A 16357-nucleotide genomic window follows, 5' to 3' on the forward strand; every position below is an offset into this window, starting at 1 on the left:
CCAATGCTTTCACATGGAGAATCAACACTTGTGTGAGTAAGCCTTGACTCTAACTACACAGTCAAAAATGGCAGAAATAAGAGCACAAACCTGTTCTACAAATGTCACAGTTGTTTCCATTGGTCTTGTCAAAACCATCTCAGTTGTATCTGAACTTGATTTCCCTGGTGGTGTCTCAGATAAATGGTTCACATTCCCTTTAGTCAATGACTCTTCTCGGAGAGGTTCTATTACATCTTCGCCACGTCTGCCAATTTCTAGAGAAGTGATGTTCTTATTGAGTTCAGGCAATATCCAATTTATATAGTCCAGGTCAGGTCTTATTTTAACCCCGTCTTTAGCATTTAGATGAAGTAAATCTAATTGGGGGCTACTGTAGTCATCTCCATAATCGGTCAGATCTTCAAGTCTTGGGTTCTTAATTAGAGAAGAAAGATCTTTAAAATTGGTCATATCGTCCTCTTGGTCATCTTGATCTGTCAATGAATATTCTCGATTGGATGGAATGTTATCGTACAGTGCAAATGGAATAAATCTTTGCGAAGGCCTCAGGACAAAAGTTAGGAAAGACTGCACACGGTCTTCTTTTTGGGGTTCACAACTCTCTTTATGTTGACAGTTCACAATATAGCACTGCCTGCCCAACATCCAGGAGAGGTCACAACCAGAATGGTTACAACAAGCCATAATGCAGTCAGACATAGTTCGGGCATTCGGCACTCTCTTCAAGTGCGTCTTTTGTAGATTAGGTGATATGGCGGCATTAGCGAGCACGTCTCCTTCTCTGCATTGGTCACAAAGATGCCCTGGAAATGAGATAATTAACACAATTGATATCTCGGACAAGGGATATGTGACAACCAAAAACAAGCCTTCATTGAAATTCTTAAAAAAAAAGCTTTTCTAACTTTTTGCATGTGAATTTACGTAGATATTTAATATGGATAGGCTGCTTTTTGTCTTTCATTACTAAATGGTCTCTTCTTTTTTGATCTAGTGAGCTAGATTTCTGTTTTATTTGGTAGCTTGTAATTAAATTTATGCCTGCCTATTATCTAATTACAGTGATAACGGTAGACAATGAGAATCTGTGGGACTTTATGCCTTCTGATATGGCATGATAATGAGCAATGCCAAATCTTCAGTTTACTAAGGCTATATTCACATGTCCATATAATCTTCAGTTAGAACGGATCCAGCAGCCATCCTTTGACAAAAAAGTTTTGCAAACAAAATTTTGTCAAAGCTAAAAAAACATTATTGCAACTTGATCCGTTTTTTTTATAATTGAAGTCAGAGGATGATCTGTTAAATAGCGTTTTCTTCCTTTTGAAACTGACCCAGTAAGCAAAAGACTGATCCTTTTCAAATGAAAGGAAAATGGCTGTACTAGCTCAAAAGGGTGCTTCTACTCAATACTGAGCAAAGGGTCTGAATACTTATGACCATGTGATATTTCAGTTTTATTTTTGAATAAATATGCAAACATTTCTAAATTTCTGTTTTGTTTTTCAGTCAGACGGGGAGCAGAGTGTACATTAATGAGAAAAAATTAACTTTTTTTAATTTATCAAATGGCTGCAATGAAACAAAGAGTGAAACATTTAAAGGGGTCTGAATACTTTCCATACCCACTGTATATACGCTATGAGTCAGTACACAGTCCTTATATACAGTATGAGCCCCCACACAGCCCCCTTTATACAGTAGGAGTTCATGCAAATTCCCTATAAACAGTATGAGCCCAAGACGGCTCACTACATGCAGTATGAGCCCCCACATAGCCCCCTATATACAGTATAAACCCCCATACAACCCCCTATATACAATATGAATCCACACACAGCCCCCTATATATAGTATGATCCCCCACACAGTTCCTTTATATAGTGTGAGTTCAGAGGCAGCCCCTAAAAACAGTGTGAGCCTCACACAGCCCCTACATGCAGTATGAGCCCCCACATAGCCCCCTATATAAGGTATGAGTGGATGGGTGGCAGAGGGCATGGTGCAGCCCATGGGCCATTCTTTTCAGCCGTTCGGCTTTCTCGGTCTGGTACTGGTACGGCCAGAGGGCCGGATGTGGCTGGTGAGCCGCACTTTGCCCAGGTCTGATCTATTGTATAGAGAGCTTTTTACAAATGTTAGCATCAAATATTAATCCTCAAAGAGAGCGGCGGTAAATGTAATGAGTATTATCACAGTAACTAGGCTTCAGTATGATAATATAACTTACCAGCTATTGTGCACAGCCAGATAAAAAGAGAATATGCACACAGGGTCAAGATGTTAGGTGTCATTACTGTGTGCTGTAGGCAAACACCTTCTTCTGTGAAAAAATCATATTCAAATTTTATACCTGGAAGAAAGAAAAAAAAAATGATTGGGCCAACGCTATGATTATTAAATTTGTAAAAGTGTTGGCCACGTGATACATGCAGTATAATATGTATCAATATTAGTATATGTAATTATGACAAAAGGAGAAATTGCACAACTAGGATGAAAACTATCCTTGCTGCCTTCAAGAACAATAAAAAATCTTATGATGCACATTTTGTATGTGGCACTGCCGCTCAGCCCCATTCACTTCAATGGAGCTGACCTCCGATGATACAACCTATGAACAGGGGTGGCGCTGTATTTAGAAGAAAGCAGATATATTTTCCTATTCCTGAACAATTCCTTTAAAGCTGAGATTTTCTGTTTCAATGTCTGCCAGCTGCTCCTTATCGACAAACTAAAAAAAAACGACAATTCTCTGGTTGGAGCCAATCGCTGGCCACGGCCAGTGGATTCTGGATTTTCATTATTCGTGCAATGAGAATATATTACAAAGCCATTAAACATTGTCTTATAGATGGAGGAACTCCAGTTTGATGTTTGTTCTCATGCATATGAAGATAAAATGTTTGTTCCCTCTCGGGAATAATAAGTAATTATTAATTAATCTCAATAATAGTATTTCAGAATATTTCACTTAAAGGGTTTATCCAGGACTATATTGATTTTTTTACTGTGGGCCTAAGAACTAACAGGCAGGAAGTTGCTAATTACCTGCCTGTTCTGTTCGCCACCGATCTCTGGCCAGCACAGAGCAATCACTGACAGCGCCTGCTGGCAACTCTGCGGCTTCCGTTGGCATCATGTTGACAGAGCTGTGGCTACTCTTCTGCTCTGCTTTGTTAACGGGGCATTATTGCCAATATCATAATGAATGACAGCTGGCTCTCCGCTGCACAACTGCAGGAAGCCGGCTTTCAATCAGCATGGCATCAGCACTCATGCCCTGTCAACAGTGCAGATTGGAAGTGAAGTCACTGTTTTGCCAATGTGACATCAGCGGAAGCCGCTGAATCGCCAGCAGATATAGTCAGTGACTGCTCTGACTGCACTGGGCAGAACAGGCAGAGCTGACCGGAAGAAGAAGAAGAGCTGCTCTGCTGATGTGGAGCACCTGATCCCCGGCAGCAAAGGTCAGTCAGAGTGGAAGTGAAGCCACTGTTCTGTCGATGTGACATCAGCGGAAGCCGCAGAATTGCCAGCAGATATGGTCAGTGACTGCTCTGACTGTGCTGGGCAGAACGGGCTGAGCTGACCGGAAGAAGAAGAGCTGCTCTGCTGATGTGGAGCACCTGATCCCCGGCAGCAAAGGTCAGTGACCGCTCTGAGTCGCTGAAAGATCGATGGCAGCTACCTGCCTGTCAGTTTTTTCTTATAGTAAAAAAATTATTTAGTCCTGGATAAAACCTCTAAAAACTCAGAACACAAAAAAGTATAGAAGTGAATGTCTCCTCAATGTTATGTGCTGCATTAACAAGTGTCTTTATTCAATGCATGTCAGCATAACATAAACGTCCCCCATACTTCTTCCATCTTCTTCTGTAGATGTTTATACAATACTCCGGTTACACCTCTTTTTTGGGGGAAGTAGGGTAACAACCTGCATGTACAGTACAGGCCAAAAGTTTGGACACACCTTCTCATTTAAAGATTTTTCTGTATTTTCATGACTATGAAAATTGTACATTCACACTGAAGGCATCAAAACTATGAATTAACACATGTGGAATTATATACTTAACAAAAAAGTGTGAAACAACTGAAATTATGTCTTATATTCTAGGTTCTTCAAAGTAGCCACCTTTTGCTTTGATGACTGCTTTGCACACTCTTGGCATTCTCTTGATGATTTTCAAGAGGTAGTCACCGGGAATGGTTTTCACTTCACAGGTGTGCCCTGTCAGATTTAATAAGTGGGATTTCTTTCCTTATAAATGGTGTTTCAACCATCAGTTGTGTTGTGCAGACGTCTGGTGGATACACAGCTGATAGTCCTACTGAATAGACTGTTAGAATTTGCATTATGGCAAGAAAAAAGCAGCTAAGTAAAGAAAAACGAGTGGCCATCATTACTTTAAGAAATGAAGGTCAGTCAGTCTGAAAAATTGGGAAAACTTTGAAAATGTCCCCAAGTGCAGTGGCAAAACCATCAAGCGCTACAAAGAAACTGGTTCACATGAGTACCACCCCAGGAAAGGAAGACCAAGAGTCACCTCTACTTCTGAGGATAAGTTTATCCGAGTCACCAGCCTCAGAAATCGCAGGTTAACAGTAGCTCAGATTAGAGACCAGGTCAATGCCACACTAGCAGCAGACACATCTCTACAACAACTGTTAAGAGGAGACTTTGTGCAGCAGGCCTTCATGGTAAAATAGCTGCTAGAAAACCACTGCTAAGGACAGGCAACAAGCAAAAGAGACTTGTTTGGGCTAAAGAACACAAGGAATGGACATTAGACCAGTGGAAATCTGTGCTTTGGTCTGATGAGTCCAAATTTGAGATCTTTGGTTCCAACCACAGCGTCTTTGTGCGACGCAGAAAAGGTGAATGGATGGACTCTACAAGCCTGGTTCCCACCGTAAAGCATGGAGGAGGTGTGATGGTGTGGGGGTGCTTTGCTGGTGACACTGATGGGGATTTATTCAAAATTGAAGGCATACTGAACCAGCATGGCTACCACAGCATCTTGCAGCGGCATGCTATTCCATCTGGTTTGCGTTTAGTTGGACCATCATTTATTTTTCAACAGGACAATGACCCCAAACACACCTCCAGGCTGTGTAAGGGCTATTTGACCAAGAAGGAGAGTGATGGGGTACTATGCCAGATGACCTGGCCTCCAGTCACCAGACCTGAACCCAATCGAGATGGTTTGGGGTGAGCTGGACCGTAGAGTGAAGGCAAAAGGGCCAACAAGTGCTAAGCATCCCTGGGAACTCCTTCAAGATTATTGGAAGACCACTCTCGGTGACTACCTCTTGAAGCTCATCAAGAGAATGCCAAGAGTGTGCAAAGCAGTCATCAAAGTAAATGGTGGCTACTTTGAAGAACCTAGAATATAAGACATAGTAAAACTTTGCACAAGAAAGTAGAAAAATGCGTAACTCACCCAGGTTGCGAAGTGAATATCTTTAATCTGTCTTTAATCCATGTACAGACTTTGCATAAAAGACAAGCGGAGACGACGAGGGTGCGGGGAGAGTGAGCTGGACGACGGCCGTTTCGCACAATTAGTGCTTCCACGGGTCCATGTGGACTCCATGGATCCGTGGAAGCACTAATTGTGCAAAACGGCCATCGTCCAGCTCGCTCTCCCTGCACGCTCGTCTTCTCCACTTGTCTTTTATGCAAAGTCTGTACATGGATTAAAGACAGATTAAAGATATTAACTTCGCAACCTGGGTGAGTGACGCATTTTTCTACTTTCTTGTGCAAAGTTTTACTGTGCTGTTATGGCTATTGATGCTGAGCACCACGCTCCAGTACTGCATGGATACCGCACGCTGTGGGTCTAAAGAGGTGTATTTGATTCAGCGCTTCCAATACTGCATTGTTGAGTCCTGGTGCCGTTCGTCTCTTTCAACTTTTCAAGAATATAAGACATAATTTCAGTTGTTTCACACTTTTTTGTTAAGTATAGAATTCCCCATGTGTTAATTCATAGTTTTGATGCCTTTAGTGTGAATGTACAATTTTCATAGCCATGAAAAGACAGAAAAATCTTTAAATGAGAAGGTGTGTCCAAACTTTTGGTCTGTACTGTAGATCATTTCATCTTATGCACCATTACCTATTTTTTTCCCAGAATACTGAATTAAAAACCTGACAATATATACAGAAATAAAAATTATCATATACCTTGGCACGAGTATGGAAATGATCCGTTTCTCAGGACTATGGGAAAGCGGTGTGATAACCCATCTGGGATCTGCTATGGGAGCCTAATTGTCATATAAGCATCTTTCCCAGAAACACATACCACTGAATAAAATTTTGACAACTTCACATAAGTAACCATGAATTTATAATGATGGATTATTATTTCTCTAGGAGGTGATGTCCTTTACATGGATAGATAAGAGAAGTGAACACCGCATTGTGTAAGGCCCATCCCATATTGAACTTGCAGTATACCATATTTACCACACAGCCCTTGCATCATGATTATTGTAAAATAAATATTAGTATGTTAAGCTAGTACAGAAGGATGTTCATTATTGTCCTCTTCATTCCTAAAACTTATAGTCACATCCCCGCCTATGGTGAATATGGTAAATGCAGCCATATCTTTCGTATATCCCATTTTCCTTGTATAGAGGCAAATTAAAATGTAACGAAGGGTCTGCTCCTTTAATAGAAAGACTTGACTCATTGGGATGGGGCGATCGGTGTCTTTACAGCTGACAATAATGGATAAAACCGAGACAAATTATGCACCATTATGAAGCGTCGCTGCTGGTGCAATGTTTTGTAATGGTTTCCTAAGGTAAAACAACTCCCATGTGGCAGATGACAGTGCTTACAGCATGAGCTGGCAGTTTGTGGCCCATAGCTAGGAGGATGAGAGCAGGCAGTGGTTTATGATTAGCTAGACTAGGGTTTGCAGCCATAGATGCACAGTCCTTTGTCTCCTACCTGACAATGGTGCTGAGATGCTGACTGATGCTTGTGTGATGCCCAGGGTTCAGGCTGTTGCTTGGCAGAGGCTGGGCTCTATATATTGTGCTGCTGCCTGATGTCTTCCTCTCTATCCCTTGTCTCTTGTTCACAGATGGGCTGGAGGTAAGGGGAGTGGTGGTGGTGGAGCTGCTGCTGCAGGGGGTGGAGGTGGGGCTGTTACAGGCAAGGAGAGCTGATGCTTGTGCTATAATCATAAAGAAGAGGAAGGAATGATCACCCAATCTATAATCACTTCCAATTCCCTTTTTTTTAGTACAGAGTTCAATATTTAGAGAATTCCAGAAATCAATGATTATGTCAGTGGGATCCTGTGGCTGCATATCTGGACCGCTTCCCTTCATCTGCTCTCAGGAAGCAACTAGGAGGTTAATTTTTACAACTGATCATTTTTGTTCCATAACATAAGCAAAGAAAGAAATGGTGTCCAGCTTCTGCCTGTCCCTCCCATGTAGGCAGATCGAATTATAGATTATCCACAGATATGAGATACATCTGACAAATCTATGTACCTGTGCTGTCCCTGTAGATGGTGCCAAGCAATCAGGATCTTGGACTGATAGTGACACATTTTAAAGTATTATTTCCAGAATTGTAACAATGAAAACAATGGAGGACACCACTAGTAGGGATTTCCCGTTACAAGCTAAAGTGATATATTCATGACACAAAAAAAGAAGAAAAGGTAGCATGCAATATACAGAATTGTGGGAGCTGTTATAGCTGGAGATGAGTGAATCGTTCACGTCCCAGTGTTCTCCAAACATACCAAAACTCCATTGAATTCAATGGGAGCAAAACCAAATGCATAGACGGCACCTTCAAAGGCGTGGGGGCAAAAAGCTGCCAAAACAGATCAAATTAGGGGCAGTCACCAGGAAAAGTGGCATCAATTGACCCAGAGTACAATTTGCATAAATGTGCAGCATGGATGCATGGGACAGGGCTTGAACCAGCATTTCTAGCTGAAACATTGATCAGTATCAGGTAAATGAGTGACAGGTGTAGGCCTGGTGCTCTGAGAGGACTGCCAAATTAAGGCAACACAAATGAAGGAGACCCAACTTGGAGTCCAAACATTTACAACAATTAGGTGCAGACACCAGGAAAAGTGAGTTTTGACAAAGAACGGTGGCATCCTTTCGAAACGTGTTGCTTTCTGCATTTCTGATACTTCTTAATATATGATGGAATAAAGTTTAAATACATTTTTACCAGAAGCTGGAAATATTTTTTCTCACCAGGAAAACTGGCATCAATTGACCCTGCTTTGGCCCAGGCTATGCTTATGGACATACTGCATCAGGGCTCGTCGCTGATGCCACAGTAGCTGCAACATGTGCAGTGTGGAATTCCACCGTGCCGTCACATTGCACGGCAAACGGTTAAACGGTAGGCTGAATGACCTCTGTAGCGACGCAAGTCAATTACCTGCGAATGGCAGAAGTGAACACACAGGAACCATGCTTTCTGCAGCAGCACATCCAGGCCGGTATAGTGGGGGAGAAATTGCTGTACCACCAGGTTGAGGACATGAGCCATGCAAGGCATGTGTCTGAGGTTGCCCGGAGTAGGGCCGCTACCAAGTTCGCACCGTTATCACACACTGCCTTCCCTGGCTCCAGGTTCAGTGGAGACAGCCATTGCTCAAACCCGGCCTGTATAGTTGTCCACAACTCTTGAGCTGTGTGACTGCGATCTTCAAGGCATATTAAACACTGTCTAATTGCGTTGAACCCTTGCTGCGCAGTACGGAGTTGGGGGATCTTTCTGCACTGTTAGAATGTGTATCTCATAAAGGCAGAATGGAGGCGGTGAATGAGGCAGAAGAAGTGGAAGAAGTGTTAGATATAGAGATTTGTCCCGCAAGCCATGGAGATTCCAAGACTTGTGGAGAAGCCTTTTGCCCCCCTGCCTCCACAGCCACAAGAGTCACCCAGTGCCCAGTCAGCGAGATGTAATGCCCGTGGTCATGTTTGCTCGTACAGGTGTCAGTGGTGAAATGCACCTTGGCAGACAGATTTTCTCAATGAACGGAAGATGTTTGCAACATGCTGGTGTAGCGCAGGCACAGCTTTCTTAGAAAAGTAATGGCAACTGGGCAACTGGTACTGTGGGACTTGCGATGGCTATCCACTCCATGGTGTAATTCAAGATCTCAGCTTTAGCATGTGTAGGAGGAAACCTTATTTTACGTGATCACAACTACAGGATCAAGGGCTGGCTGCTCTCCTGAGAGAGGGTGGAGAGGGGTGAACACGACAAACTGCTGGACTGTGAGTGAGGTGCAGATGTTATGGTGGATTGGCTAGGCAACCCTTGCCATCCCCACGAACTGCAGACCCTTGACGGCTGCTGGCTACAGCCAGACTTATGGCCGAGGAATGAAAGGCTTGTCGTGGTCGCATCACTCCGTGTCTGTGCGGCTATCCGCAATGTAACGTTCTCCTCCTTTGCTGAGCTACTCAACTGCTTGCCTCTGGGTCCACAACAAATGGGATCTGCAACCTCATTGTCATCTTCTATGTATCCCACTCCTTGCCCTGAGAGTTACCCTCCTCCTCCTCCTCTTCCTGGCCTGACAGCACAGTACAGTACGTGTGCTCCTCAGGTATTTGAGTCTCATCAGGATCACCTCCACCCCCGGGGGTTATCGTCTGGTGAGGAGGGTCTGGATTCTCCTTGGACCCTACTTTGTCCAGCCCCAGATCCAAATGAAGAAAATTTTGAGCATCGGTGCAGATGCTTTCCTTCTCCTGATTCTGTGAATCTTTGGAGCAGACTTCTGATGCCCCTGGAACAGAATATATGAACAGCGCTGCAGACTCGCCCGTCTGTGGGTCCCCACAGTCCGTTGGGCAGTTGAAGAGTTGCGACATGGGGGAAACAAGGGTAAATGGGCTGCCAACTCTGAGGATTGTACGGTGTGTGATGTTGAGGTGAAGGAAGAGGAGGAGAGGCCACTTGACGCAGCGCTTGCCATCCACTGGAGCACATACTCTTTCTGGCCCTCATCTACAAGCGAGTACTGCAGTGCAGCTGCCAAATAAAGGGAGTCAAGTATGCAGTCCAGCAACAGATCTTGTCAGTGGTCTGTGGATAGGACGAGACGGTGTTTGTTCAGTAGAGCTTTCAGTAACATTACCAGCTAACCCAAGTTCACGTCAAACACCAAGAATATTCCCCCTACCACCACGACCTCGCTTTTTCCCACTCATGTTGGATGTACCCTTCACCTCTCCAGAGTAATGCCTGGAGAAGGAAATCACCTTCAGTGAAAAAGTGAGGGGCTGCACCCCCCTGTGGTCTCAGGGTATTGACTCTTCTAAGACTGCTGCTCAAACTGTTGGGGTGCAGCTGTGGGACCTTATTTTCAGAGCTGATGTACTCCACGCAACTCTCAAAAAGCTGAAAAGGGTCTTCAGTACAGATGGGTAGTACAGCTGGGGTATCAGACAGTCACATCTGTAGCTTTGGTGTCATCCTTCCTATAGTTATTAATTTTTATAATTTTGCACAAGAAAGTAGAAGAATGCGGCACTCACCCAGGTTGCGAAGTGAATATCTTTAATTTGTCATTAATCCATGTACAGACTTTGCATAAAAGACAAGCGGAGACGACGAGGGTGCGGGGAGAGTGAGCTGGACGACGGCCGTTTCGCACAATTAGTGCTTCTACGGGTCCATTAATTTTTATAATGTCATCAGAAGGAGTGGGGTGGCTAGAAGGAGAAGGCAGGCAACTGAAATTATATATATATATATATATATATATATATATATATATATATATATATATACTGTGAGGGGTTGACAAGCTTAGCTGATCCTCGATGTAGACACAGGACCACATTTGGTTAAAGATTCTGGGTGGTTTATTGCATCATAAACCAGAAACCCAAACTGGTAACAGAAAAATAGCCTGTCTGGCTCAAAAGAAAGTAAAAAGTTCATACACAGTCTTGCCCAGTACTTCTGGGAAAACACCTATGGCAGCTCTCACATGAGTTTCAGTATGGAGGCTTACTTCCTCCACACAACACAGAGAAAAAACTGGCTGGACATTTAACCCTTTAACGACCGCCGATACGCCTGTTAACGGCGGCCGTAAGGGTACTTAAACCACCGCACCGTTAATTAACGGCGCTGTGGAAAAAGTAAATAGCGCCCCCCAGAGTCCGATTTTCTCCGGGGTCTCGGCTGCCGGGGGTAGCCGAGACCCCAGAGAACATGATTTGGGTCGGTTTTTACCGACCCCGCTTTTGCGATCGCCGGTAATTAACCGTTTACCGGCGATCACAAAAAAAAACAAAAACGTGATTTCTTTTTAATTTCTCTGTCCTCTGATGTGATCGCACATCAGAGGACAGAGAAATGGGGTCCCAGGTAGCCCCCCAATACTTACCTGTCTCCCCCGGTGCTCCTCGTGGCTCCCGATGGGCGCCGCCATCTTTTACCGGCAAAAAAATGGCGGGCGCATGCGCAGTGCGCCCGCCGGCCGGCACTGGGAGAATCTTTGGGGTCTCGGCTGCCGGGGGTAGCCGAGACCCCAAAGAACATGATCGGGGTCGGTTTTACCGACCCCTGTTTTGCGATCGCCGGTAATTAAGTGTTTAAGTAATGCGTAATTCTCTGTCCTCTGATGTGATCGCACATCAGAGGACAGAGAAATAGGGGGATTCGGGGACCCTGCCATACTTACCGGTGTCCCTGGGTCCTCCTGCTGCTCCTCCTGGCCGCCGGCGTCTTCATGGCAAAAGAAAATGGCGGGCGCATGCGCAGTGCGCCCGCCATCTGTCGCCATCTGCTGGCCGGCAGGAGAAGAGCAGTTGGGGCTAAAATTAGGGTTAGGGCTAGGGTTAGGGTTAAGGCTAGGGTTAGGGTTGGGGCTAAATTTAGGGTTTGGGTTGGGGCTAAATTTAGGGTTAGGGTTGGGGCTAAATTTAGGGTTAGGCTTCTTTCACACTTATGTCGGTACGGGGCCGTCGCAATGCGTCGGCCCGACATACCGACGCACGTTGTGAAAATTGTGCATAACGTGGGCAGCGGATGTAGTTTTTCAACGCATCCGCTGCCCAATCTATGTCCTGGGGAAGAGGGGGCGGAGTTACGGCCACGCATGCGTGGTCAGAAATGGCGGACGCGATGTACAAAAAAAGTTACATTGAACGTTTTTTGTGCCGACGGTCCGCCAAAACACAACTGATCCAGTGCACGATGGACGCGACGTGTGGCCATCCATCACGATCCGTCGGCAATACAAGTCTATGGGCAAAAAACACATCCTGCGGGCACATTTGCAGGATCCATTTTTTGTCCAAAACGACGGATTGCGACGGATGCCAAACGACGCAAGTGTGAAAGTAGCCTTAGGGCTACGGTTAGGGTTGGGGCTAAAGTTAGGGCTAGGGTTGGGGCTAAAGTTAGGGTTAGAGTTGGGATTAGGGTTAGGGTTTGGATTAGGGTTGGTATTAGGGTTAGGATTGCCATTAGGGTTACGCTTGGGATTAGGGTTAGGGGTGTATTGAGGTTAGGGTTGGAGCTAGAATTGGGGGGTTTCCACTGTTTAGGTACATCAGGGGGTCTCCAAACACGACAGCCAATTTTGCGCTCAAAAAGTTAAATGGTGCTCCCTCCCTTCTGAGCTCTGCCGTGCGCCCAAACAGTGGGTTACCCCCACATATGGGGCATCAGCGTACTCGGGATAAATTGGACAACAACTTTTGGGGTCCAATTTCTCCTGTTACCCTTGTGAAAATAAAAACTTGGGGGCTACAAAATCTTTTTTTGTGGAAAAAAAATATTTTTTATTTTTATGACTGCATTATAAATTTCTGTGAAGCACTTGGGCATTCAAAATTCTCACCACACATCTAGATAAGTTCCTTGGGGGGGTCTAGCTTCCAAAATGGGGTCACTTGTGGGGGGTTTCTACTGTTTAGGCACATCAGGGGCTCTCCAAACGCAACATGGCGTCCGATCTCAATTCCAGCCAATTCTACATTGAAAAAGTAAAACGGCACTCCTTCTCTTCCAAGCTCTGCGGTGCGCCCAAACAGTGGTTTACCCCCACATATGGGGTATTGACGTACTCAGGAGAAATTGCACAACAACTTTTGTGGTCTAATTTCTCCTGTTACCCTTGTGAAAATAAAAATTTTGGGGCAAAAAGATCATTTTTGTAGAAAAAATGCAATTTTTTATTTTCACGGCTCAACGTTATAAACTTCTGTGAAGCCCATGGGGGTTCAGAGTGCTCACCACACATCTAGATAAGTTCCTTAAGGGGTCTAGTTTCCAAAATGGTGTCACTTGTGGGGGTTTCCACTGTTTAGGTACATCAGAGGCTCTCTAAATGTGACATGGCATCCAATCTCAATTCCAGCCAATTCTGCATTGAAAAAGTCAAATGGCGCTCCTTCACTTCCAAGTTCTGCGGTGCGCCCAAAAAGTGGTTTACCCCCACATATGGGGTATTGGCGTGTTCAGGAGAAATTGCATAACAAAATTTATGGTTACATTTATGTTTTTACACTTGTGAAAATAAAAAAAATGGTTCTGAATTAAAATGTTTGCAAAAAAAAGTTAAATGTTAATTTTTTCCTTCCACATTGTTTCAGTTCCTGTGAAGCACGTAAAGGGTTAATAAACTTCTTGAATGTGGTTTTGAGAACCTTCAGGGGTGTAGTTTTTAGAATGGTGTCACACTTCGTTATTTTCTATCATATAGACCCCTCAAAATGACTTCAAATGTGATGTGGTCCCTAAAAAAAAAATGGTGTTGTAAAAATGAGAAATTGCTGGTCAACTTTTAACCCTTATAACTCCCTAACAAAACAAAATTTTGTTTCGAAAATTGTGCTGATGTAAAGTAGACATGTGGGAAATGTTATTTATTAACTATTTTTTGTGACATATCTCTCTGATTTAAGGGCATAAAAATACAAAGTTTGAAAATTGCAAAATTTTAAAAATTTTCGCCATATTTCCGTTTTTTTCATAAATAATCGCAAGTAATATCGAAGAAATGTTACCACTAACATGAAGTATAATATGTCCGAAAAAACAATCTCAGAATCAGCGGGATCCGTTGAAGCGTTCCAGCGTTATAACCTCATAAAGTGACAGTGGTCAGAATTGTAAAAATTGGCTCGGTCATTAAGTACCAAATTGGCTCTGTCACTAAGGGGTTAACTCCCTCCAGCCACACCCTGGAGGTGGAGATATGATAGGTAGGCGTCCCGCCCATCTCTGACCCAATGAAAGTCAGGCCCATATAGGGACTGGATTGCGCTCAGCACATATCATGCTGGAGAAAACACTTATGGCTTTCACATCTCGCAAGAAAGCAATCTTTGTGAAACGTATCTCCCCTCATGTATGACACTAGTGACCCTGTCACACAGTGACCCCCTTCCTGACTTCCTATTCTTTTGCATGTTTGTCACACTTAAATGTTTCAGATCACAAAACAAATTTAAATATTAGACAAATAATACAAGTAATCAGAAACTGCAGTTTATAAATTAAGGTCTTTATCATTAAGGGAAAAAGAAATCCAAACCTACAGGGCCAAATGTGAAAATGTAATTGCCCCCTAAACCTAATACCTTGTTGGGCCACCCTTAGCAGCAACAAAAGCTATCAAGCCTTCGCAATAACTGACAATGAGTCTTTAAAGGTACCATCACATTAAGCGACGCTGCAGCGATCTAGACAACGATCCCGATCGCTGCAGCATCGCTGTGTGGTCGCTGGAGAGCTGTCACACAGACAGCTCTACAGCGACCAACGATGCCGGTCCCCTGGTAACTAGGGTAAACATCAGGTTACTAAGCGCAGGGCCGCGCTTAGTAACCTGATGTGTACCCTGGTTACCAGCATAAACGTTAAAAAAAAAAACAAACACTACATACTTACATTCTGGTGTCTGTCCTCCGGCGCTGTGCTTTCCTGCAGTCAGCGCCGGCCAGCCGTAAAGCAGAGCGGTGACGTCACCGCTGTGCTTTACGGCTGGCCGGCGCTCACAGCCAGTGCAGGAAAGCTGAGGCCGGGGGACAGACACCGGAATGTAAGTATGAAGTGTTTTTTTTTTTTTACGTTTACGCTGGTAACCAGGGTAAACATCGGGTTACTAAGAGCGGCCCTGCGCTTAGTAACCCGATGTTTACCCTGGTTACCAGTGAAGACATCGCTGAATCGGCGTCACACACGCCGATTCAGCGATGTCTGCGGGAGGTTCAGCAACGAAATAAAGTGCTGGACTTTCTGCTTCGACCAACGATGGCACAGCAGGATCCAGATCGCTGCTGCCTGTCAAACTGAATGATATCGCTAGCCAGGACGCTGCAACGTCACGGATCGCTAGCGATATCGTTCAGTGTGATGGTACCTTTACAATGCTTTGGAGGAATTCTGGCGCACTCAACTTTGAAGAATTGTTGTAATTCAGCCACATTATTCTTATTTATATAGCACCATTAATTCCATGGTGCTGTACATGTGAAAAGGGGTTACATACAGGGTTATGCTGGACATGGAGGGCGGGTGGGGAGGACAAGGATGAGAAGGTGAGTAGATGGTGGTCAGATAGGGGGAGGGGAGAGAATGTGAGATTAGATATGGAACAGAGGTGGGTGAAGATGAGGTCTAGTGTATGTCCATCTGTGTGGGTGGCTGTGGAGGGCCACTGAGTAAGTCCAAAGGATGAGGTAAGGAACAGGAGCTTGGAGGCTGCTGGCTGGCGGGTGTCTGTTGGGATATTAAAGTCACCCATTATGATGTCAGCAGAAAGTGAAGACGCCAGGTGGAGAATTGGTCAATGAAGGCAGTGGCTGAGCCCGGTGGTAGGTATATGACAGCCATTTGGAGATTAGAGGGAGAGTAGATACAGACGGAGTGAACCTCGAAAGAAGGGAGGATAAGGGAGGGTGGGGGTTGTATAGGTTTGAAGTAACAGTTTTTGGAAAGAAGAAACCCACTCCCCCGCCATGTCTGTTGTCAGAGCGAGGAGTGTGGGTAAAGTGGAGGCCACTGTAACTCAGTGCAGCAGGGGAGGCCATGTCAGGGGGGTGAACCAGGTCTCAGTGAGTGCCAGGAAGGAAAGGTTGCGGGAAGTGAAGAGATTGGGGATCACGTGGAGCTTGTTGCAGACAGAGCGGGCATTCCAGAGTGCCCCAGAGAGAGGAAGCAGGGGGGTGGGGTCAGTTGCACAAATTTTAAGTGTGAGGGATTGCGGTAGTTTCTTTTAGTGTGAGAAAGATAGGGGTGAGGATTACTGGGATATATGAGGTGGGGGGGGGGGGGCAGGATTGGGGGATATGTCGCCAGCAGTGA

General features: G+C 44.7%; 1 protein-coding gene across 2 annotated transcripts in view; it reads right to left on the minus strand.

Annotated features, from left to right (window-relative positions):
• The window catches only part of KIAA0319 (KIAA0319 ortholog), a 101699-nt gene extending 94433 nt beyond the window's left edge, over positions 1 to 7266 (minus strand). The window contains exons 1-3 of one of the 2 annotated variants that reach the window (XR_011314074.1): positions 6980 to 7266; positions 2237 to 2359; positions 91 to 806 (exon numbers count right to left, since the gene is read on the minus strand). Coding sequence is in view for 1 of the 2 variants with exons in the window: in XM_069730881.1 (XP_069586982.1) it covers positions 91 to 806; positions 2237 to 2300 (780 nt within the window). In the remaining variant the exon portion in view is untranslated. The remainder of the gene's footprint in view (positions 1 to 90; positions 807 to 2236; positions 2360 to 6979) is intronic. The other variant, XM_069730881.1, reaches the window with a different exon arrangement.
• Between the last annotated feature and the right edge of the window lie 9091 nt (positions 7267 to 16357).

Source organism: Ranitomeya imitator, chromosome 6 (genome assembly GCF_032444005.1).
Source record: "Ranitomeya imitator isolate aRanImi1 chromosome 6, aRanImi1.pri, whole genome shotgun sequence".
Classification (NCBI taxonomy): Eukaryota; Metazoa; Chordata; class Amphibia; order Anura; family Dendrobatidae; genus Ranitomeya; species Ranitomeya imitator.